Source organism: Penicillium alfredii, assembly GCF_028826965.1.
Source record: "Penicillium alfredii strain IBT 34128 chromosome Unknown utg000009l_segment0_segment0, whole genome shotgun sequence".
Taxonomy (NCBI): domain Eukaryota; kingdom Fungi; phylum Ascomycota; class Eurotiomycetes; order Eurotiales; family Aspergillaceae; genus Penicillium; species Penicillium alfredii.
This window is the reverse complement of record NW_026622706.1, coordinates 402,061-424,492: the sequence shown is the minus strand read 5'-3', so window position 1 is coordinate 424,492 and position 22,432 is coordinate 402,061. Positions and strand designations below refer to the sequence as shown.

The window sequence follows — 22,432 nt, the reverse complement described above, 5'->3', positions numbered from 1 at the left end:
GAGAATCTACCGTTTTGATGGTTTGATGGGTATACCTCCAGACTGTCAAGATGTCGGACCACTTTCAAACGGAGGAGAACATGCAAAAGGTCATGTCGACTTCAGGTTCGTTGGATGCTTTTTTCTTATCTGACTATCTTGTACAACAATGCTGAATTCCACCCATAGAAGGCGTAGTGGTTTCCCCTCATGAGTCGCCTCGCGAATCCGAAGACGCAGACTCTGAAGTCGCCCATGAGCCGATTCAGGAACGCTATGGGAACCCGTCATATTCACGGTTCCGCCGTGTGGCGTCCAAGACTGTCGTTTCCTTTGGGTTTCAAGATCCAGAAAACCCCGTAAATTGGAAGGGGGTGGGAACCCCAACATCTTCTATCCCTAAAGACCATCTAGTCAATGCTAACGCATCCAACAGTCAAGAAAGTTCCTCGTGCTTGTCGCCGGTGTCATGCAGGTCATGAACAGCACCATCGGCTCGTCGATCTGTAGCAATGCCATTCCCCAAATCGCGACAGAGTTCCACATCACCAACTCGGAGGCTCTCGTTCTGCCTATCTCGGTTTTTCTGATCGGTTACATTATTGGCCCGCTGGTGTGGGGTCCTAGCTCGGAATACTTTGGGCGTAAAGGTCCCTTGCTCATAGCGTTTTGTGGCTTCATTATCTTTATGCTGGCGTGCGCTGTGGCAAACTCGTACCCTTCGTTGCTGGTCTTTCGCTTGCTCAATGGCATGGCAGCATCTGCGCCGATTGCTACTGTTGGTGGATTATTTGCGGACGTCCACGATGACCCGACGAAGCGTGGACGTCTCATGGCGTATTACATGGCTGTGAGTACCATGGGCTATCCAACTATTTCCATATCGCCGCACTGACATGTTTGTAGTGCACCACTTTTGGCCCCATCATCGGACCCTGGGTATCCGGCTTCGTCGCAGTCGTCAGCTGGCGTTGGTGCTTCTGGATTGGATTGATCTGTGCAGGTGCAACCCTCCCGCTGATCATCTTTATGCCCGAGACCTATGGCCCGGTCATTCTGAGGCGTCGCGCGGCCAAGCTCCGTAAAGACACCGGCAACTCGAGCATTGTGTCGCCACTGGATCTGGAGAGTCGCAATGTACGGGAGATGTTTTTGATCACTATTTCGCGCCCATTCCGCATGGTCATCCATGAGCCGATTGTGTCTCTGACATGTTTGTACCTTGCGCTGGCGTATGCGATTTTCTATCTCTACTTTGAAGCATACCCGATTATCTTCCAAGGTCGGTAGTTATCGTATGAACCATTGTTGTTTTGGAGTTGATGTGATGTGCTGACGCGAATGGTGTAGGCATCTATGGAATGAGTGCCGGCATTGCAGGTCTTTGCTTTCTACCGAGTGAGCCGACCCCCCTTCAAGTTTATCATCCCGAAACATTCTCTAATATCTTTGCACAGTCGGCGTCGGTGCCGTCCTGGCCTGCTTCATCTTCATCTGGTACGACGGCTTCCTCGCACGAGCCAAAGAACGCAATGCCAGCTGGGCCCACATCGAAGAATACCGCCGCCTACCACTAGCCTGCCTCGGCGGGCCATTGTACGTGATCTCCCTGTTCTGGGTTGGCTGGTCCGCCTCGCCGAACATCCACTGGGTCGTTCCCTTTTTGTCGGGTATCCCGTTCGGCATGGGGTATCTACTGATCTTCATGGCGATGCTGAACTACCTGACCGACGCATACGAAACGCTGTCCGCTAGCGCGCAGTCCGCCGCAAGCTGCGCGCGCAGCATCCTGGGCGCGGTCCTCCCGCTTGCCGCCAAGCCGATGTTCCACCGACTCGGCGTGCACTGGGCCTGCAGTCTTATTGCGTTCCTGAGCCTCGGTGTCTCGGTGATCCCGTTTACGTTTATTCGCTATGGTGACCGCATCAGGAATAAAAGCAAGTTCTGTCTGGAGCTCAAGCGTATCAAGGAGGCTGAGCGGCTGGAGCTTGAACGCGAGGAGGGCCTGCGGGATGACTCTGATGAGCTTCAGCATGTTGCTTCTTCGCACTCGCGCCAGATTTCGCGCATCGATACGGCTCGCAGCCACGCAGAGAAGTCGTCGATTATCTGTTAAAGCATCAAGCATCGAGTGGGCTCTCGCAGGGTCTGCTTTCTATTTTTGAAGCGCTGAGTTTGCCGATCTAAAAGTTTTGATTTCTTACGTCCTTCATCCGCGCAATCTTTGCATCTGGAGATTGTGCTACGACCATATACCTATTATCTAATGTTTAAGCGCATACAGGGCCTCATCCGCTGCGTCTGAAGCCATTCCGACGAGGACGATGTACAGGTGCCTGTCCTTTCCATTGCTTTCCCCTCATCATTTGTGGCGTTTCAGCGATTCATGCTTGACTCTTGGCCAGGGATTGTATACCGTGAAATTGACCGCTCCAGCTTAGATAGCTCTCAATCAAATTCAGTCAATTCATTTTTCGTGGAATCTATATTCTGAGTCCAATATAAACAGTATGTCCAAATCAAATAGACACTACAGTATTTACTTTTCTCCAAATCATTCTCTCTTCAATCCCACCTTTCCCACCTTGCGCAGCCCCCAAGCCCCAACACCACAGGCAGCAATCATCAGTCCAAAACACGTCCAGAAAACAGCCCGGTACCCGAGCATCAACGCATCGGGAGATCCTTTATTACCATAAGACGATCCCTGCGTGACGCCCGCAGAGATAATAGCAAACGTAGTGAGTCCGATAGACGTCCCAAACTGCGCAATCGTGTTGAATACTGCGCCGGCCAGGCCCTGCGTTTTGGGTGTGAAGGCATCGGTGATGATCAGATTGGCCACGGTGAAGATAACTATTTCAATCGCGTCAGCTACAGTCAAGGTAGATATGAAAAAGAGTTTCGCTCACCGTCAGCAGACAATGGTCCTAACAAAACAGCCCAAAAGGCACAATACCACCACGACCAGTCTGGATCAACAATTGCCATCAACAATGGGGAGCCGGCACTGAGGACCGAGCTGACGAGCACCAAGTGATTGGCACGCAGACGGTGAACTAATAAGCCCGTTCCGACATTGAGGACGATGCCGATGAACACATTGGGTAGGAATCGGAGCGCAGCCTGGATGGCGGATAGATTTTGGACTTCTTGGAAGCTATAGAGATACGTTAGAGAGAGTCTATCTTTGAAATGGCATGAGAGACAACTGACAAAAGACTGAGAATTGTCTCCATTCCATTGAGCACAGCCCAGGCCAAAAGAACCATCACGCAGATCGAAGCAAAGGCCGTGTTCCGCCACAGAGAGTTGGGGATCAACGCGGGCTTGCCATTCTTCTCTCGCCAGTTCATCCAGCCCCAGAACGCGGGGATCATCGCTGCCGCGGCACACAGTAAAGCGATGTTTTTGGCTTGGTGGATGTTTGCCGGGTTATCAGTGATGACCCTACATCATTCTCATTAGTCGTGTCCCAACAACCAGAATTGACAGTAACATACGCAAACACATAAGAAATAATCCCCAAACAAGAACTGGATAGAAAAACGCCCATCCAGTCAATCTCAGTCCGGAGTCTGCGAAACGAGAACGGCTCTCGCTCCTTGTCCCTAGGCAGCTTAAACAAGCTCACCACGGCGAGGGCAATAGTGATACCCGCGCAAAGATAGTACCCGAATCTCCAATTGAGAGAAGAGCCTTGGAAGAGTCCTCCAAAGACAAGCCCGACTGAGAAACCAAAGGGCTGGCCGAGTCCCAGACAGGCGAATCCGATGTTTCGCCGTTTACCAGTCGGCATGGTATCGGTGAGAATGCTGAACGCTGTTGGAAGACACATTGACGTGGCAATGCCCTGGAAGGTGCGGAATACAATCAACTGGATCCCAGTCTCGGACACGCCACAGGCTAGAATGAAGGCTCCCAACAGAAAACAGCCGATCAGGTTGATCATTCGGTTGCCGATGAAATCGGCCATAGACCCGGCGAGGAGCAGGCAGCATCCATTGGCAAGGCTATGAAGAGTGAGCAAATTGTTCAATAGAAAAGGATTTAGAAGAGCGATATTCAAAGAATGACTCACGAGTATACCGAGGCCGGCCTGGCAAGAGAGCAAATCAGAATAATGCCCACCTGTGATTATAGTGATTTTTCATGGATTCAGTTACTTACCAGAGCAGCAAGTTATCAGCCAGGTTCAAGTCTTTGGCAATCCAAGGCAATCCAATAGTCAGCAATCCACTGGTCATACTACCCACAAACGTGATGCCGCTCAAGGTAGTAATCAAGATAACCCCCCTGCTGCGCGAAAGGCCCGCTGGCTGAGCCTCGTAGATTCTGTCAGAGACTGGGCCTTGGGATACTGATCTCTGAGACTGTGAATCTTGTTGGGAATCACGTTCTTGGGAGTGCAGCATAGTAAGATGGTGTGAGTCATCGAGGTTCAACCCCGAATGCGCTGATTGAGTCTGGACAGTGATTTGCGCCATTGTAGGGCTGGTTGTATACCCTTGATCTGGCCAGTGTCTCTGTTGCTATCTTCCACGAAGATTACCACACGGCCAAATATGGGTTACGCAGAAATTAACTGGAAGTTTGGTCCATAGCAAGTGGACGGGGCCACAGTCATTAGTCATGGTGTCTCATGTTGAAGACCATCTACCAGCACCAATCCTGGACTGACCTACATCTGCTAGAAAAATAGAATCACGGACTTTCGCAGGGGGAAAAAAGAGCATGGTAGTCCTGTCGGTTTTCTGCAATATCAAATTCAGATTGAGGTAAGGAAATGCTGAGAAGTAAGAGCAATTCCCCTAGAAATGTAAGACCGCAACCTAACAAGATCGAATTCACAAAGCGATTAGATTGAAGCGACGAGTCACTTGTGGTAAGGTGGTGTGTTAATATCAAAAATGAGCATTAAGGTCTATCCCAGTGGCCTTCCAAACTGCGTAAATCTAGTTCTCTTCCCATGCTCTGTTTCTGGTATTTTCATACTCCCTGAAAGGAATAACGGTCTTGGATCTTGCTGTTTCGTCTTCAGAGACCTTCTGAACGAGTAATTATCAGTTGATATCGCCCAATTTTTCTTTGCGGCGGATTCCATAAAGTTCTCAAAGGTAAACAGCTTGAAGATAGCATGCAATCTGCTGCGCAATATAAGCGGCTAGCAGTGGTATATTAACAGACATCCCAGATAACATATGGTTGCAACCTGTAACAAGCCATAACGTTCTGAATACACGACAGAACAGTGCAACGTGAATGCCATTGAGACAAGTAGATCGTGTTTTCAAGGATTCCTCTTCATCCACAACAAAGAGGCAAAATGAAACCAAAATCCTGAGCACGGTCCTCCATAATCACAAGTCCAGTCCCCCAGCACAGCCCGATGCCCAATCCCTATTTGCCGCCACATTGCCAGACACCAGCGGCAGCCCAACGCAAGAAATCGACCCCCGAGGATAGACCTCCAGGATGAAACCCGAATGGCAATGAATCATGCGAGAAATGGCCTGCATTGGGACAGCTGATCCTCCAGGTCCGTGCGCACATCCCCCCTTGCCAATGCAGTGTGGCTTGAGCGGGCAAGTTTATGTGACTCGCAGCCGTCCCCACTTGGATCATGTCAGTGCGATTGAGATCAGGATCAAGCTGAGGTATGAGATCAGTAGGGGTAGTAGATAGTAATGGAAATAATTTGATTGGGATTAATCAGTGACGAGCCAAAATAAAATAAAAAAAGAGCAGTTGTGGTTGGAATTGGAATTGAAGATGTGGTTGTGGCTGGATATATGGTTGGTTATTTTGCTAATGAGATGTCTGATGATGGCGACTCGGTGTATGGCAAACATGACTCTCATTCGAGGCGGTGGTGACCATCACCTATTCGATCAATGGGCCGAGGTATACTGGGAGTATGTATATGTCTGTTGAATGGCAGCATGGAGGGCATGGAGGGGCAACATGGGGTATGACAGGAAAAACAGGGCAAAGAAAATTCAATTAAAAAAATCAGACAAAATAAAATAGATAAACATAGCGACGCCAGAACAGAGAACAAAGGGAGAATGTCGAGCTTGGACTATCAAATTTTAGCACGGCGGCAAGCGCGCTTTGCGCGAAAGGGGGGAAGGAGCGGTTGCAGCGGAAACCCCAGATGAAGTGGAGTTTGGATGGAAAAGGTGGAGGAAAAGGTGGGACCGTGGAACGGGGCACAGGGCAATGGGGAAATAATACCTGATACCTCTGAATAGTCCTGGGGATCTCATGATTGCCCGTATTTAGTTCTGGTCGAATATGTATGTAGGACAGGGATGTTGGAGCAATTCCAAGTCCAAGAGTAAAATCCTATTCATACTATTCATACTATTCATATTATTCAGGTAAACCAGTCCAGTGCCAATGCCATGAAGTACGAAGTATCCGATTCCCCACACCCCCGGGTTCCCTCTAGTTCGGTGACGGTGTGATATTCAGGATTCGATCCGGAGCCCCTGGCCAGTCGGATCGGGCATGTTCGAAAAGAACCACCGTGCTTTGGACGATCAGTCGGGTCCTGGTGACTCTGATCAAACATCGGCTCTGGCCGTGCATTACGTATTGTACATCAGGTGTTTACCACCTTTCTTTTCCACCTTTTTTGTTTTGTTTTGTTTTATTGTTTTTTTCCTTGCCGATGCTACCCGGCTGTCTGGCAGTCTGGCTGCAATAGCAATAAGCTGGCCTCGAGAGTAGTTTCCCGATTGTGGTTCGGCCAGGTCCACGGGATTCGCGCGCACGGACGGAGAGCTTGACGATGGCGAGGCTAAATAGAGATTCTGGTGCCTAGATCCATCACTTGAGCAGCTAGGGACCCGCCCAGCAGACGGGGTCTCCGTTCTCGCCCGCGAAGTGCTCGGTGTTATACGCAAAACAATTCTGTGCCTCTCCGCTCCACCCGGTGAATCACAGTGGAGCTGGAGACAATCAAGCACAGCCTGGACTCGACCCATCGATGACTCCAAGCTGAAGACTAACATGCCAGTGGCTTGCTGTCACCCTCTTTTTTTTTGTTTTTTTTCTTTTTGCGGGGAATCCCTGGGCGTATCACAGCAGTTCCACCCTGCGCTTGATCCGGAATGTGGGAATGCAGCCCAGCGCCTGGAGGTATCCATTTTTTGACTGGAACTAGTGTCGGGTTATTTGTCTGGTGATCATTGTGTTTGTTGCCTGGGCCCGCTTGTGGTTTCTCTCTTCCTTGGACATTGACGATATATAGAGGAGGGTGACCCAGATATGTAGATTGAACTATGAGCAGACCTTCCCCTGAACTTCATTCCATGTTCATACTTCGAACCAACCCAATTACTTGTCTTGAATAACACCCACGGGAAACAACCAGAAAAAAACAAGAACTTCAAGAGGTGCCGCATGAGACAAAAGCATGACAACCTTCTCCTTGGTGGTGCTTCCGCTCCTCGCCTGTGTCTGCGCTATACATTATCGCAAACAACTACTGCAGTGGCTATCAATCCAGCTAGGCTTTGTAAAATCTGCCAACCATGGGTGCTGCGCCACTCAGTCTCCCGATCTCAAGCGCATGGCGCCATACCCAGCGCAGCCCATCAAGGGCCGGGAGCGATACCGCGTCATGATGGACATCCGCAAGCTGGACGTCCAGAACTGGCTCACCATTGACAAGAACTACATGGCCGAGCACCGAGTGCGCTCGCAATTGCTGCACGAGAAAAAGACCCAGGTCCTGCAATGCCTGCCCGAGTCGCTGGATGCGTGCCGCGAGGCGCTGGATGAGGTGGCCGAGTTTCTGTGCCGGCGGTTTCCCTGCATGTTTGAGCGCGCTGGTGATGATGGGCTGCCGTTTATTGAGAATCGCATGACGGGCGAAAGGTTTGCGCTTGGTACACGGGACCCGCAAGAAGAGTTGACGGCTGCTCTGGAGGCGGCCGTGCGGCTTACCATGGAGGATCTTAGTATCCTGTTGATGAACGAGGACGGCGAGTACTATCTGTATGCTGCATGATCCCCAATCGTTTTGTGGGACTTGGCTGATAATGTTATTTCCAGCGCGGCCAGTGCAAGTCTCTTCCCGACGGGGTGGACCGTCGAAGAAAGAATCGGCTGGACGATATCGCGCCTACACGACCCAGTCCCACTATGGCACCAGCATGTAGCCAATTCAGTCAGCAAGTAAGCCAGCCAGCTAACCCCCTAGCAGATACCCCAAATCTTTGCTAAATACCTCCATTCGAACCGAACCAACGTGCTAATTCTCATTTAGATTCCTCGCCCGTCTAACCCCAACCTCCCCAATGGAACGCTCCAACTACTTCATAGAAATCAAACGCCCCAACGAGAACCTTTTTGAAATCTTGTACCGGCCCAACACGCTCTGCGAAAAAGACCTCGACAACCCCTCGCCACAGGAGATCATCATCCGGCGCGAGCGCCAGACGTTCCGCCGGCTGCCGCGCACGGGGGCCATTGTCTTCGGCGTGAAGACGTATCTCACGCCTCTGGACGAGCTGCCGATGCAGGAGCTCGAGAATCTGGCCAAGGAAATGAAGAGTTGGCCCGATTATGTGGGCGAGTATAAGGGGAGGAATGTGTGGGGGCGCAAGGTTTTGGAGTATTGTGCCACGCGCACGAGCTTGGATGTTCTGATGGGAGAAGTGAATGAGAAGGTTGAAGTTTGATATTTGGGGGTTTGGATGTGTCTGGAGCAGGCTTCGATATGGCTGAAAAGCCGGCAGAAGTATATTGACTTGTAGCAGTATGTCTCTCAGCCTTGCCTTTTTTTTTATAACCTTTTGGCATTGGGTCGGGTGCATTTCATGGTGGGAGGCTGTCTGTCTTTTTGCAACTCAAAAGTTTTGTTGTTTTGATGCAATGATGAGATCAAAATTGAGAATCGTTGATGATTGAATGTGACTGTCGTTGAAATGATAGCATGGAGCATAAGAAAAGAAATTGGCCAGCTTGGTATAGTCAAATGACCACAGAAATCTCATCAAAAGTTATCAAGTTATCATTATTCAATGGTGTTGTAGAAGAGTCGGTCTCAAGAATAAGGAGAGTAAGCTCAAGTCTATAGTCAAAATATGTATCAAACGAAGGAAAACAACCGAAAGGAACACGGTCCAAAAGAAAAGGGTATAAAGATCTGTCTAGATCTTAGACAGCGGTGGCTTATCCTGCTTTAATCGCACGACACCCTATAACCATATATCAGCATCTGGTCAATGCAACACAGCAGCCTTGAAAGACATACCTCTTGTGTGCAAGTCGCAATCAACACCCCGTCCTTTGACCAAATCTTCTGAATTGCCAGCCCACGCCCCTCTCCGGCCCACGGACTCTCCATCTCCGTAAGCATCCACTCATCAGCGCGGAACGCCCGCGGATTATGGAAGTAAATCGAGTGGTCCAGGCTGACCATCATGCCCACCTCCTTATGATACTTTTGGTCAGTAGCCTTGCTGAGTGCGCCCTCCAAGCGGCGCCGCAGCTCAGCAGCTTCCTCTTCTTTCAGCTCTTTCAGCGCGCGCGTGAGATCCTCGTCGTCGAGATCGGACGGGTTCTTCAGCGCCCGCAGTAGCTTCTCGAGCTCGGCCGGCGACGAGAACCGCGGGATATCGTGCACGCGCGAGATCGTGCCGATGAAGTAGCTATCGGTGATGTAGGCCAAAGCCGACAGGTGCGCCTGGTAGCCGCCCTCGTCGGAGATATGGCCGCGGGCGCGGACGAAGCGCCGGACCTTCTTCTCTTCGGGGTTGGGAGAGATACCTTTGGCATATTGTCAGTATTCGTCTGAAATCATTTCCTTTTTTTTTGATTTCTTCCAGTATTCCTCGATACATACGGTTCACAATGCCCGCCTTCCTCGCCTCAAACGGTCCCCCGCCCGCATGGCTCAGCGCCTTCATCGTCCCCGGCTTCGCATCCTCCGGCAGAGCCACCACCGGCTTCGACACTGCGTGGTCGATCGTCTTCGCGCCGCCGCTGCCGACCCGGCTAAAACTCAGTGTCGTCGTGAAGATCGGCCGCCCCTGCTGTCGCGCTTGCACGGTGCGGGTTACGAAGCTGCGGCCGTCGCGCACGCGCTCCACATGGTACAGGATTGGGATCTCGGAGTCGCCGGCCAGCACGAAGTAGCAGTGCATACTGTGGACGGCAAAGTCGGCCGGCACGGTCCGCATGGCGGCCGAGAGGGATTGGGCGATGGCGGCGCCGCCATAGATGCCGCGGGCTCCCGGGGGATGCCATAACGGGCGAGTATTAGTGAAGACATCCTGCAGTACAAGAAAGGGATATTAGAAAGACAGGAGATCTTAGGGTTGTTGCGATAAGAAGTCATACTCGGCCGAGGTCCACCACTGGCGTCAGGTCGAGTACATTCTCAATGAGTGCCTTGGAATGATCTTGCTCTGGAGGATCGAAAATCGTCACACGTTTGGCCATCTTGAGCGAAGAGTTGTGCGAGAACAACAAGAGAAAGAAAGAAAACAAAGAAAACAAAGGTTTAATGACTCGCCGAGAATGGCGGTTTCCTGGTGTTTTTGAACCTGCGGTCGGCCCACGCGAACAGCCGAGGTCCAACACTGGCCCCCCCTATACAAGTCACCACTGCAGTTCAGCATTTCAGCATTTCAGCATTATAATTTCTTCTCATGCTATTTCGTTTCATATACATCACATGTGTGCCAGCCACGAACCAAAACAACGCTTGACAGATTATAAATTAAGAAAAAGAAAAATACCATCATCACCATCCCACCCCATCAAACCCGTCCCCGTCCTAAAGGCGTCCGCGGAGGGGCCATGTGTCGATTCCAGGGCTTTTGTGCCGGTTCCATGTTTGTGGGAAGGTCCAGACGGTAGGTATTTTGGATGAGATCCGGGGAGGGCGCCGCGGAGTTGCGTTCCTGTAAAAGCCGAAGCAGCTGGCGGCGCTGCATCTCTTCCTCGCTCAGGAGCGGGGTGCCGTCTTCGGCGCGATGGCCGCGGCTAGGTCCGTATTCGCGGTAGACGAGGAAGGCAGCGATGCCGTAGATCACGGAGAATGCGCTGGGCAGGCCGATGCCGACGACGCGGAGCGCACTGAGCGGGAAGAGATCGCGACCGAGGATATTGAAGAGAACATTGAATAGAGAGAGCAGGTTGATTATCATATAGGGCCTGGGGACTCGTCAGTGGCTGTCGAAGCACAGAAATTCTTCACCGAGGGTGGGGGGTTCCGACATGAAGACCGAACGAAGGAGGAAGAGCTTTCGGTGGCGCTGAGCGATCGCAAGGACCACCGATGCGGAGTATGCGATGGCGATGAAGAACAGGGCGCAGATTGTGCTCGCAGATTTATGGACCAGGAGTTTCTCGTTGGGTTTGTTAAATACCACTGAGAGAATGAGGTAGCTAAAGGGGGTAAACCGGTCAGCGAGAGGTAATTTGTATAGACAGATCCCTGCAGTGAACCAACCCAAGAAGCAGCAGGATGGCACAGAAGCCTGCGAGGAGCTTCCACGCTCTGGAGACTCGACTTGGATTCAAGATCTGGCGAGTCGCCAGTCCATCCGACTCCAATTGAGCGGATTGCATGGCGAACAGAGCATGTCAAGTCAATTCATGTCGGAAGGCAAAAGACAAAGCAGAAAGAAAAACGAAAGAAAAAAAAACGAAAGAATGAAAAAAGGACGACGAGTGGAGTGTGAAGGCAAAAGAGTCAGGAGGGAAGAGGAACCCCCTCTCGAGCCGCAAAGTCCCGTGGGGCCACTCACTTCTCTGCCTGATCACACAGCCTTCCAACACTCGCACATCTTGTGGCTATGGGCCTTCTATCTTACCGGGGACACTATCGGGTCCCTCTTGTGAGTCTACTGGACAGTTTACTGGACAATCTTAGTGAACTGACTCGGATCCTGACAAACCCCTGCCAGCATCATAATCCGATTCTTTCGTTTTGGCCATAAAACAACGCCTTCGGCCCTTGGCAGTTCAGGTCCATTGGCCGACGAAATCTTGCAGTCCAACAGTTAACGGGAAATCCACTGCTCGCCCCCACCGCGCTGTACGCCAAGTGCCACTAGGGATGATCCGAGATGGTTTCCACCGACAGGTTCTTCGTGATCAAATGGAGATCGAAGGCATCGGGGACCTGGAACCTATTTGATCTTAGTGTTCAAATACTTACAGTCATACTCTCTGTCACAAAAACATACAAGAGAGCGCACTCACTGTACTCGGTTGCCGCGCTCCCCGGTGATCTGGCCCCCAGCCGACATCACCAGTGACTTTAGCCTGCGGGACGTGAGTGGATCATGGTGTGCCGCTTCGCGGGGACTACCAACCGGTCTTTATCCGATTCCGTGATGCCGTCGTGGAGTATTACCTGCGATTGAGGATTTCAGTTTCTGAGCGAGCCTTGCTAGCTTGGCTCCACTTATGGACCTATGGACCCCTGCTAACCGTGTGGAGAGGCATGCTGGAGGAAGTAGTTGCATATGACACGCCGAGATTTTTGGGTATTTCTCAAATTCGGGAAATGAGACAAGACAGAAGAGCGAATTGTCTGATTGAGGTTGATTAAACTATATCCTCCACTCAAGGTCCTCATGGACAAAGTCATGATGATCTCATTCATTGCCTCTTCTATCAACCATATCAACAATTTTGTTACTCGAGATCTATGTCTTGCTATTCAGTCTCCAGCCTGTCTCTCCGACGACTGGATGAAATCGCGCGTCTTAAAGGCGTTGGTATTGAGCGCTTCGTCGGGCACGTCGTATCTAGACGCATTAGTTTGTGACGGCGCAAAACCGGAGATGTAACCAACATGTAGCCCTTGCGGAGACGATTCTCTTTTACAAATAGCCCGCCATGCTCTTCGAGCTCCGACATGAACCTAGGTGGGGAAGTTAGCAGTGTCGGTTAGTTACTGTGGGCATCTGCACGCACTCTTTCTTATTGCCCACAGTCGTGTATGGCTTGAATTTGATCTGTGGATTGGTGAGCTTTGACGATTATTTTTGATGGGTTCAAATTACCAGGTACAAAGGCATATTGACTTCCGAGTGTCAAGGCAGGGATAGTATGTAGTTCATTCAGCAGACAGTAATTCGTGTTCAAAATATTCAGCTAGTGATGTTATTTGATTTGCCGCTTACACTGGTCATGATGCTATCATCGCCAACCCTAAGGAAATATGATCCTGCTAAACGAATGGCAAAGCTATGCAGGTGTCAACTTTTCATTTGGAAATAATATGTCCACCGTCTAATTACTGATATAAACATGTCCACTCAATAATAGTCAGCCGACTACAAATAAACAGCCATAATGACCCTCGCTTGCAACCATGATTCAAATTCATCAGCCGTTACTCATCATAACAAACCCCCATACTCAATACTCATATAGTAAACAAACACCAAAAGGACCAAAAACCCAAAGACCAGGTTTAGCTCAAGGTTCGGGTCGCCATGCATGCTGACAGGCACCTTAGTCGGTGGTTGGTTAGACGGCTAAAGTCGAGTTCTGCATATGGCGGATGACGAGGTATACAGAGCCGAGCTCACGCAACTGGTGGAAGCATGTCTTTCCTATATGCCAATATCTGCACACTTAGCATATGACAGGACCCTCGATTCGCACCACGTTTTCGCTTGGACCCTGTTCATGTTGTTGCTCTGCAGGCCAAGAGAATATAGCAGTGATGCTATACAGCTACTAGCGGACGCAGTCAGCCGCCGGGAAATTACAAAACCCTTTGTCATGGTGATTTAGGACGAAGGTGGAGGTGAGTATCCTGAGGTATATAAAGGGGGTAACGGCTGTTATCGAGAAAGGCGTCAGGAATCAAACCAAAGCACCCAGAAACCCAAAGCCAATTCACTTTCTCGATATTAAAAAATCAACAGAAGATGCACATCCTCAGAACCATCCAAGCTCCAGGCAACCCCATGACCAGCACAAAGAGAGAGAGAGAGAGTTAACGTACTTGGGCGGCCTGATCAAAGCTTAGGCAAAGCTTAACGGGAGGGTCTAAGCTCCATGACCCAGGGAGCACGGAAGCGGGCAGTGGAGTCACGGCCCCTGAACCTCGATAGCCTCCCATTTCAGAAACAGCCTTGACAATAAACCATTGGAAACTATCTTGCAGGGACAGGCACCGAGATTCCTTTATGCCTAATATTCCATAGTAGTATACTTTATGGCTTTAGGACGGCGTTCTTGAAACTGGGCCCAGTGGTCTTATCCAGACCCACTAGAGAATCCGGTTGCCTGCGCTGCAGTACCTGACTCGAAATCTGCATCGTGATAACCGTATGCGGATCAAGGGTGTGGATCAGTGGGTTGGTTTACGTACTTCGGATGAATACGTACATAGCCTTGAGGATCGGTACGCCTTTGGTTGGGCTATTGTATACTCCGTCTCGGATTCACACTTTGAGCTCATGTCTGATGGAGACAATAAGCAAGATGCTATAGTTAAATGGCTTGAACAGATCAACCAAGCCTAGATTTATCAGCTTGACAGAACATTGAGATCTAAATCCAAGTACAACTTCAAAATCTTGTATGCATGAGACTATATACATAGGAGGTAAGGGTTAAGGGTTATAAACATGTATCTGGACGTGGGTATCGGCATGCAATATTTGCAAGGAAGATATAGATCTCACTCGGAGATGATCATAAGAGGACATATGTATGGAGGCCACAGGAGATGAGCGGAAGTGAGTACTGGGAGTGTAGAACTGGCTGTGGCCTGGAAGATGCTTTCAGTGAAATGATTATGCAAAAGTATTGAGAAAAGATGTCATAAGAAGATGAGAAATGCTGGCTCCCAGTTACTGGCACAGGGTAAGTTGGGCGCGTGCAATGCATTCATCTGCACTCCAATGCCCGGTATCCCGATTAGACCATTGGGTGTCCACGGGTCCGAGATTTCTCAGATGTTGAGAAAGTCTGTGAGGACGATAGCTACTCAAATAATACTAGCAATCGTCATGCGTGAGTGGACCGAGCTGGTCCGCTGCTCAGTATTATCTGAAGCGGGCGCTTCGGGAGTGACCGCTGCCGATTCCTTGGGTTGAGGTATGGGAGCGGATGGCTGATCATAGGCCCTCTGACGCTGGTCCACAAGAAGATGCTGGACGGTATTCTCGATCCAGTCCCAGCTCAGCCACTCGGGATCCGGCTCCTGAGACGTGCGCTGGCCCTCGGCACCAGAGCCTGCTGTTGGGGGGGACATGGCGCCCAGCTGCGAGCTGGTCTCGCTGCCCTGCCAGACCCAATTGCCGTCGCTGGTGCCCTGCATATCGCCCGATACATAGGCCATCAGTTCCTCGTCGTGGTCCAGATCGCCCAGGTCGGTGCGGCGCATGCGGTCGAGAAGGCTGCGCAAGAAGAATCCCAGGTAGCGCCCGCATGCGGCATTGATGGCTCGGGCATCGCCGATGGCTGCGCCCGCTTGGACGCAGACCAGGGCTGAGGCGAATTCTTGTCTGAAAAGGAGAAGGAGCGCACAGCGCCAGACATGCGTGCAGAGCAGCGTGCCTGCGCAGGATGCGAAGGCGGGCCGCCAGTCGCTCCCTCCAGCAGAAGTGGGATGGATCCGCATAGTGCGTGACAGAATATGGGCAGTGTCGAGCGCCGTGGAGACGCTATAATCCTTTGCCGAGGCGCGCACGGCTTCCGGGCAGAAGGGGGAAATGTTGTGACGGTAGAGCAGGAGGCGGGCGTTTTGGAGATAAATTATCGGGGCGAGCGAGCGTGGGTCGAGGTCTTGGTCGGTCTGTGGATGGGATTGGGCGGGGAAGGTTGCGAGACAAGTATTAAAATGCCGCTCGAAGGTCTCGAGCGTCGCCGGGCTGATAGCAGATGATCGCAGGGTGCGGGTGAGCTGGCCGATGGAGCGGACGACATGGATCGTTGCCAGCAGCGGCGTAGTCTGCGGGCCCTCGGGGATTTTGCTTCCTTCTGTCATATACTGCTCATCCAATGGACACGGCAGGTCGATGTCGCAGTCTTGGTCGTTGATCAAAACCGGCTTTCCCATCTCGAGGGCAAGTAACCTATACAAATGAGCATTTCATCAAGAAGAGTAATCGCAGTCTACCTACCGGTCCCAGGTGTACAAGCCCCACCACAGGCGCTTGCGCATCTCTCCTTCCACGGCAGGCCACGGCCCCGAGTCGATGTGAAGTCCAATTTCTTGGGCCACACGTACTGCCGAGCCGATCCACACCCAGCTAGCCGACTTCGAGTTGACTTCGTATAGAAAGATGCTTGCCAGTAAAGCGGCTCGTGCTCGATCCAGGTTGAAATTGTCCTGCCAGACATCGATAATCCCGCAGGAAATGCGCACATATTTCTTGCCCTCCTCTTCGCGGTTTGGTTCAAGCGTGTGGATGGCACCACATGCGAACACACCAAAAAGCACGGCAGCCCATTCGCTCGAAACGCCCAGCAGCGAGCCCGACCGATAAACCTTCTCGTAATCCGCAACAAAGGAGGGCCAGTGGAGGACCGGAAGTACTAGGTGGATGCAGCTGAAATACTGGGCGAGCAGATGATCAGCTACATTTTTGGAAGAAGTTGCGGCGCATCGCCGGTTACTAGAGACTTGGCACCCTCCTGCTGGTACGGGTTGGGTGCCTTCAGAAGACCACGACCGTAACGGCGCAGGTTTGACCGCACGCCGGACAAGTCTTGGGCAATGGGTGCTTTCAGCCGGCGCGTGGAGCGGTATTCAATTTCGGGAAGCTTAATCACCGGCTGAACAGCAGATTCGTCGACGTCCATCTGATTATCGGGCCGGAGCATGCCCGATCGCAATTGTTGCAGCTGGTGCTTGGTGGTGTGGAGTTGTTTCTCCAAATCCTGGACTTGCTTGATGGATGACATGCGGCGGTTGGTCTCCTTGGTGAACTGGCACTGCACGCCACGGTTCTTACATTCAGAGCAGCTATGCGACTCGGAGGCGTCGCATTTCACTTTACGCTCGCGACATGCATCGCAGCTGGGATCTTTCCTGCGCTGGCGATATGCTCGCTTCTGCTGCAGCTGCCCGGGACTCGGCTGCTGGTGGCCAACGGGGCTGGTTTGGTAGAGGCCCGCGTTCCCCGGCATCGACCCCAGCGGCGGGGCATCGGGCAAGGTACCGCTCTCTGCGGGCGACCCCGAAGCCGAGTCATAGAACCGCGGGTACGGCGACGTTGATGGGCCTGGCGCTGGCGCTGGCAACTGGTGTTGCTGTGCATGCTGGGGCATAGGCTGCAGTAGATGAGCCATGCGCATACCGCTGTCGGGTCTACTTGGCGGCGCCGATAGTAGTGCCCCGGGGGCCGGGGGAATGCGCCCGACGTCACTGACTGCATCGGTGGTAACTCATATGAGCTACTCGGGTGATGGCTCCCCAGCCGGAAAGAAGATGGCTGCATCTTCTTTTTAAAAAGTCAATAGAAGGGACTATTGCCCGTCCGGAAGATACTCCCGACCAGCAACAATGTGAAAATGAAGAAGTCAGAAAGTGATTAGACACCAAAATTCAAAAAGATCCAGTCGAGTCAGGAATTCCACCATTCGCGAGTTGAACAGTGTCATTTGCGGGGACACCGCAGCTCCAATGAAGCCATAGTCGGGGAGGAAAAGACAGTCGGGTTTGGCTGGGATTGGTCGGAAAAGACGGGGGAATGGAAAATAAGAAAAATAAGAAATCCCCAAGCCACGTCTCCAGGTCAATGCAAATGCCGAGGTTGGGCGAATGGACACTGAAGATCCAGGAATCTTGTGAATAGCCGAGAGGGGGAATGAGCCCGGCTGTTCTTGTCCCCTTGAAGAAAAAAAAAAGAAAAAGAAATTCGTGTCCTGGAAGACAAAGGGAGGAAAAGAAAGGAAAAGAAAAAGTGCTGGGTCGAAGGAACCAGATCGACAAGGCAAAGAGAGCGAAGATTCATGGTATTACGATCACCGTTCCCACTCCATCAGGGTCCCATAGTCAAATCAAAGTTCAGATCGCGGAGAATAATGGGAAAAAAGAAATGGAAAATAGAAAATAAAACAAGATTGGATTTAGGAATCTTCAGCCGAACATGACAGCGAGAGGGGCGACTCAAGGATCCAACGAGGCTCAACCATTCATGCTTCACATCTGCTTCCAATCTGCAGGGAAAAAAGGAAATGAGAGCCCAAAATGTGGTCAATTCGGGCTCAGACCTCTGTCGACGCGTCCCGAGATCGGCAGTGGCAGTGTCGATGGATACCTGAAGCAGTTGCTCCCATTGTCAAGGGAGAGGGGGATGAACCAGCTGGACGCCCCGATGTCCACCGGCCCACCACGAGCCTGGTATTTTGGTGAACCTTCCGTTGAGTTTGCTCGATCCGGCGCTGGTTCCCAGACATGCCAGTGTCTGGTACGGTGTCCCTAGCTTCACAATCGGCAGAGTTAGCGGGATCCACTCTGGATGACAAGTGAGGACCATCCACTTCCCAGGGTCGCTGGATGAAATCCAAGAGGGGGGTTGGAATGGACATGAACACTAAAATCAATGAAACCAATGAAGTCAGGAATCATCGAGATGAACTCGTGGTTTTTGAAGATGTGGAATTGATGGAGAGAATCAAAGCTGGGCAGACTTCTGCACCGAACGGTATGAAGATCTCGGCGGCCACCGTGCCGTCCCAAGGCCCCACCGGCAGTCACCGCTTTTGTTTCATCTTTCCTTTCTTTCCTTGTTTTCCCTGCAAAGCTTCAACTGATGATCGACTCGGAAGTCATGCACCGGAGACCACATGGACCGGAATGACCTCCCGGATAAGTGGGCCTGGGAATTTGAAATGCCACTTCTTGTTGGCAAATGGAACTGCCGAGCACTCGCCTACGAGGGCTGTCCCCAGTCGAGAAGCCCCGAGGCTCTCCCGAATCACGCTTTTGGCCCCGGCTTGATTCCTGGATCTCTGAACCCAGATTATGATTGTTGACTGCTGGCTGCTGACTGCTGACTACTGAGGCTGCTCTGCTCTGCTCTGCGCTCTCGCATCCACATCGGGGTGTTGTATCACCGGGGAATGCACGAGAACACATTCCCGAACACGGTTTAATGCCGGAGATTATCTCCTGAGCCACTGCCCTGGGATGGACGGTCACCAGACTATGCAGACTCCTCAGCCCCGTTAGGCTACATCTCCGTTTCGCTTGACTTGATCGCATATCAAAGCAGGAATGAGGGAATGGGCCATGGCTCCCTTGGCACGGATCCATTCCGGTCGGCAATGCAGAAAAAAATTTTGACCAAATCTCTTGAAAAATACATCTATCAAAAAACAAATATACCCGGATTCTTCCCCGCACAAATCGGCTACAGATATTCGGCCCCCCCTCTGCCGCTCGCCTCAAAATCCGGATACCCTGTCGCGCCCTCATTTTTTTTTTTTTTTGGCACCATTGAATTTTAGCGTGGGCTTTAGTTTGGGTCGCTGAACTCAACTGGTTTCCTCGCTTGGACAAGCTGTCTTCCTCGTCTTCGGCAAATACCCATTGCCCTCCCGCTAGGGACGTGCGCCGCTTGCGCAACTGCATAAGCTCTCAGTCCACACACAATTCCGTTAGATTCGAACGGCCGAACCCTCCCCTCGGTTCGCACCGTTGCTTTTTCCTGCTTTCCACTGCTTTGGCTTTGTCTGCATCTGTGCCCAACACTTCCTCGGAACACCCACTTCGTGCATCGTCTATAATTCAGTCTTTTTCTGTTTTCACTTCGTCTTTTGCCCATTGCCCAATGCCCGAATCTTGCCTGTAGCTTAGACCTCACTACTGTATTCCTCCGGAATCCTCCCATCAAAGGTAGTTCATCCCTGACCAAGCCCCATTCCCCATTGTTAAGAATAGATAAAACCCAACTGCCAGGTAGTCACATCCCTGCAGACAGAATAAAAAACATCTCTGAGGAGAGTGATACTCAGCTGCATGAAATATATCTAGTTGTATATTCTAATGCTTTTCTTTTCTATATTTCTATACTCACCAACACCCTGATGTTTGGAGTATATCAATATTTTTACCCTGACCCACAGCGGATCTGAGCGATGAAACACTCACCCGTCAGCCGAGTCCTTCCGATTTGCTCTGCGTGCCATCTGACAACGGCCATGCTTTTAAGGTGAGACTTCCGGGGTGCTCCGGCTGCGGATCAGGGGGGTATCTCGGATTCGTTGCCGGGGGTTGCAAGGCTGTAGGTTTAGTTAGGCTGTGACGTCGATTCATACTGGGACTTAGTCTTAAAATGTAGACATGCGGTGTGCGTAAGTATAGAATGAAGGATTCACGGTATATTGGATTTGATCAACTACAGGCTATATGGTTTTATTACAAGTTAAAGTTTTTGCGTATAATCAAAGTCAATTTGCACCTCTCTTGCCCGTGGGTTTATTATCCCTACTGTTCACCTTATATGTCTGTCCATGGTTATTAGCTCTTCTTCTGTTAATATTTCTCGTGTATATCCATTAACCCGCGAGTTAAACAATATGCTGGCTAATATACGTCCGAATCTAAATACATCCACATATGCCTAGAATAATATACGCGAAACTACCTGATCTATTTTAGATGTATATTTCATATTTTGTATCATTTTTTTCTTGTTTCATATTTAGTGGCAATTTCATGAGATATTTCATGGCATTTCTCATCTTCTTCTCTCATTCATGCTCTCTGGACCTTGTAGGATCAAGCATAGCTCTTAATATTGTGAGCGTTGAAATGCGAGACAGTCTGTACAATGAGATAGCTTTTATGAACTTGGAAGCTATTCATGGATATCATCCTCATAGTTATCGTAGAAACTCATTGCGGTCTGTCCGAGTTCCACTGTATATTTCCAATTCCTAGCGCTAGGGAAGATCTCAAACTCGAAGTGAGCGAAATACTGCTAGGGTGCTGGAGTTGAGAAAAATAAACTGAAATTGTAAGTGAAGTGCACATTCGGCTTTCAAATACAAAGTCTAGCTCAATGGTTTTGATCCCAACAGTTTGAGCAGTCATGGCCTCGGGTGTCGGTTGTAGTCAACGTTGCTAGACCGACTTAGAGTCTGGACCTGCACAGACGCACTCTCTATATTGGATAGCGTGTCTATTTTCACTTAAAGACTTCTATACCAGTACTTCTTTTTCTTGCTGTGAGCTAGCAAGCATGAATTTTTCGGCTTCGGTTCAATATCATTTGATGACCATACTCCTTCAACAAAAGGACATCTTCCACTCGACCAATACAATACATTCGACCAAAGAGCCGGGAGCATTCATGAATACACAAGGTCGGATGTAGTCCTATTGATATCAGACTATTATCATTCCGCTCTCCAGGCACTGAACTCCAGAGAACAAGTGATCATTTGATTTGACAAATCCAGACTGATGAGTGAACATTGTATTCAGTTTAGAGGTGTTTTGATCTTCTCGGATTCTATCCAAGTCGTTCAACAATCGTGTTGACAATCTTGGTCAGCCCTTCCATTTCCTCCTCCACCGTCTGCTCCAGGGCGTTGGGATTGATGCTGCATCCAACATAAACCGGAGCGCGGATCCTTCGAGCCACAATTTTGGCTATGCGTGTCGTGTACTCGATGCTGGAGGGTGTTGTGTAGAGCGTGGTGGAAATGGTTGAGTTTGGAGAGGTACGCTGGACAGTGTTAGTGGGAGATCAAGATTCCTTGAGATGGCCAGAAGATAGGAAAGAAAATCTCTAAAAAGCAAAAAAAAAAAAAAAAAAAAGTCGAAACCTGAACATAAAATGAGAAGAGCAAATAACAAAATGCAAAACAGTATGCGAAGGGCAGGCCAATTCGATATATATGCCGAAATTTCAAGATTCTCCTTAAACAGAAGACCTTACACACTTCGCTGTATACACCTATACACCTTTTGATCCTCTCCGGGATATTGCTCAACAATCGACAAACTTACATCCGGCATGGCATAGACAAAGCTCCCCATCGGTTTAACGGACCCCGCCGAGTCGCCCGGCGTGCTGGTCGCCAAGAAGACCATGGCACATTGACCAAAAGAGGTCAAGTGGATGTGCGCCGTCGTGTGTAAAGCCTTGGGAAGAGGGAACGAGATTTCCTCGGGCTTCAGAGTGGAAGAAGCGGGTTCCGTCTGGGGAAGCGCAGGTGATGTTGCAGTCGCCATAGTTGCTTTTTTTTGTCGACACAAGAACCACTTCAAATACAACAAAGAGTCTCTAGGAGGTGCAAGACGATGTCGTCGGGAGTAGTAGGTGCAGGTTGGAGGTTGAACGATACGATCTCCCCGCCAGACAATCTGCGGCTCCACCAACCCCACCCCAACCTTCTCCCCACCACACACTTGCCCTCCAGATCGACGTTGTTTATATTCACTTCGCACGCTGTAGATTGACCGGAGATGCCATTGTGATGCGAGAGGAGATCTGCGTTC

At 50.6% G+C, this 22,432-nt stretch overlaps 8 protein-coding genes across 8 annotated transcripts; 2 read left to right on the top strand and 6 right to left on the bottom strand.

Annotated features, from left to right (window-relative positions):
* Positions 1-50: 50 nt before the first annotated feature.
* On the top strand, positions 51-2,095 carry NUU61_006068 (MFS transporter; the record flags this gene model as incomplete). Its single annotated transcript, XM_056656596.1, has 6 exons — positions 51-105; positions 169-353; positions 416-829; positions 886-1,261; positions 1,330-1,377; positions 1,437-2,095. 6 exons carry the CDS (start codon positions 51-53, stop codon positions 2,093-2,095), a joined length of 1,737 nt encoding a protein of 578 aa, XP_056509396.1.
* A 438-nt stretch (positions 2,096-2,533) lies between these two features.
* Positions 2,534-4,466, bottom strand: NUU61_006067 (uncharacterized protein; the record flags this gene model as incomplete). Its single annotated transcript, XM_056656595.1, has 5 exons — positions 2,534-2,835; positions 2,934-3,139; positions 3,196-3,429; positions 3,567-3,992; positions 4,150-4,466. 5 exons carry the CDS (start codon positions 4,464-4,466, stop codon positions 2,534-2,536), a joined length of 1,485 nt encoding a protein of 494 aa, XP_056509395.1.
* Positions 4,467-7,402: 2,936 nt separating this feature from the next.
* Positions 7,403-8,672, top strand: NUU61_006066 (heme-dependent oxidative N-demethylase family protein; the record flags this gene model as incomplete). Its single annotated transcript, XM_056656594.1, has 3 exons — positions 7,403-7,986; positions 8,044-8,166; positions 8,258-8,672. The coding sequence occupies 3 exons, from the start codon at positions 7,403-7,405 to the stop codon at positions 8,670-8,672; spliced, it is 1,122 nt and encodes a 373-aa protein (XP_056509394.1).
* Positions 8,673-9,143: 471 nt separating this feature from the next.
* On the bottom strand, positions 9,144-10,437 carry NUU61_006065 (uncharacterized protein; the record flags this gene model as incomplete). Its single annotated transcript, XM_056656593.1, has 4 exons — positions 9,144-9,191; positions 9,248-9,762; positions 9,839-10,268; positions 10,336-10,437. 4 exons carry the CDS (start codon positions 10,435-10,437, stop codon positions 9,144-9,146), a joined length of 1,095 nt encoding a protein of 364 aa, XP_056509393.1.
* A 320-nt stretch (positions 10,438-10,757) lies between these two features.
* NUU61_006064 (uncharacterized protein) lies at positions 10,758-11,571 on the bottom strand (the record flags this gene model as incomplete). Its single annotated transcript, XM_056656592.1, has 3 exons — positions 10,758-11,154; positions 11,218-11,388; positions 11,453-11,571. The coding sequence occupies 3 exons, from the start codon at positions 11,569-11,571 to the stop codon at positions 10,758-10,760; spliced, it is 687 nt and encodes a 228-aa protein (XP_056509392.1).
* A 1,099-nt stretch (positions 11,572-12,670) lies between these two features.
* NUU61_006063 (uncharacterized protein) lies at positions 12,671-13,031 on the bottom strand (the record flags this gene model as incomplete). The annotated part of the gene is made up of 4 exons (XM_056656591.1): positions 12,671-12,758; positions 12,806-12,874; positions 12,928-12,968; positions 13,017-13,031. 4 exons carry the CDS (start codon positions 13,029-13,031, stop codon positions 12,671-12,673), a joined length of 213 nt encoding a protein of 70 aa, XP_056509391.1.
* A 1,928-nt stretch (positions 13,032-14,959) lies between these two features.
* On the bottom strand, positions 14,960-17,354 carry NUU61_006062 (transcription factor domain-containing protein; the record flags this gene model as incomplete). The annotated part of the gene is made up of 4 exons (XM_056656590.1): positions 14,960-16,049; positions 16,098-16,534; positions 16,594-17,229; positions 17,277-17,354. The coding sequence occupies 4 exons, from the start codon at positions 17,352-17,354 to the stop codon at positions 14,960-14,962; spliced, it is 2,241 nt and encodes a 746-aa protein (XP_056509390.1).
* Positions 17,355-21,440: 4,086 nt separating this feature from the next.
* NUU61_006061 (proteasome assembly chaperone 4 family protein) lies at positions 21,441-22,165 on the bottom strand (the record flags this gene model as incomplete). The annotated part of the gene is made up of 2 exons (XM_056656589.1): positions 21,441-21,656; positions 21,941-22,165. 2 exons carry the CDS (start codon positions 22,163-22,165, stop codon positions 21,441-21,443), a joined length of 441 nt encoding a protein of 146 aa, XP_056509389.1.
* Between the last annotated feature and the right edge of the window lie 267 nt (positions 22,166-22,432).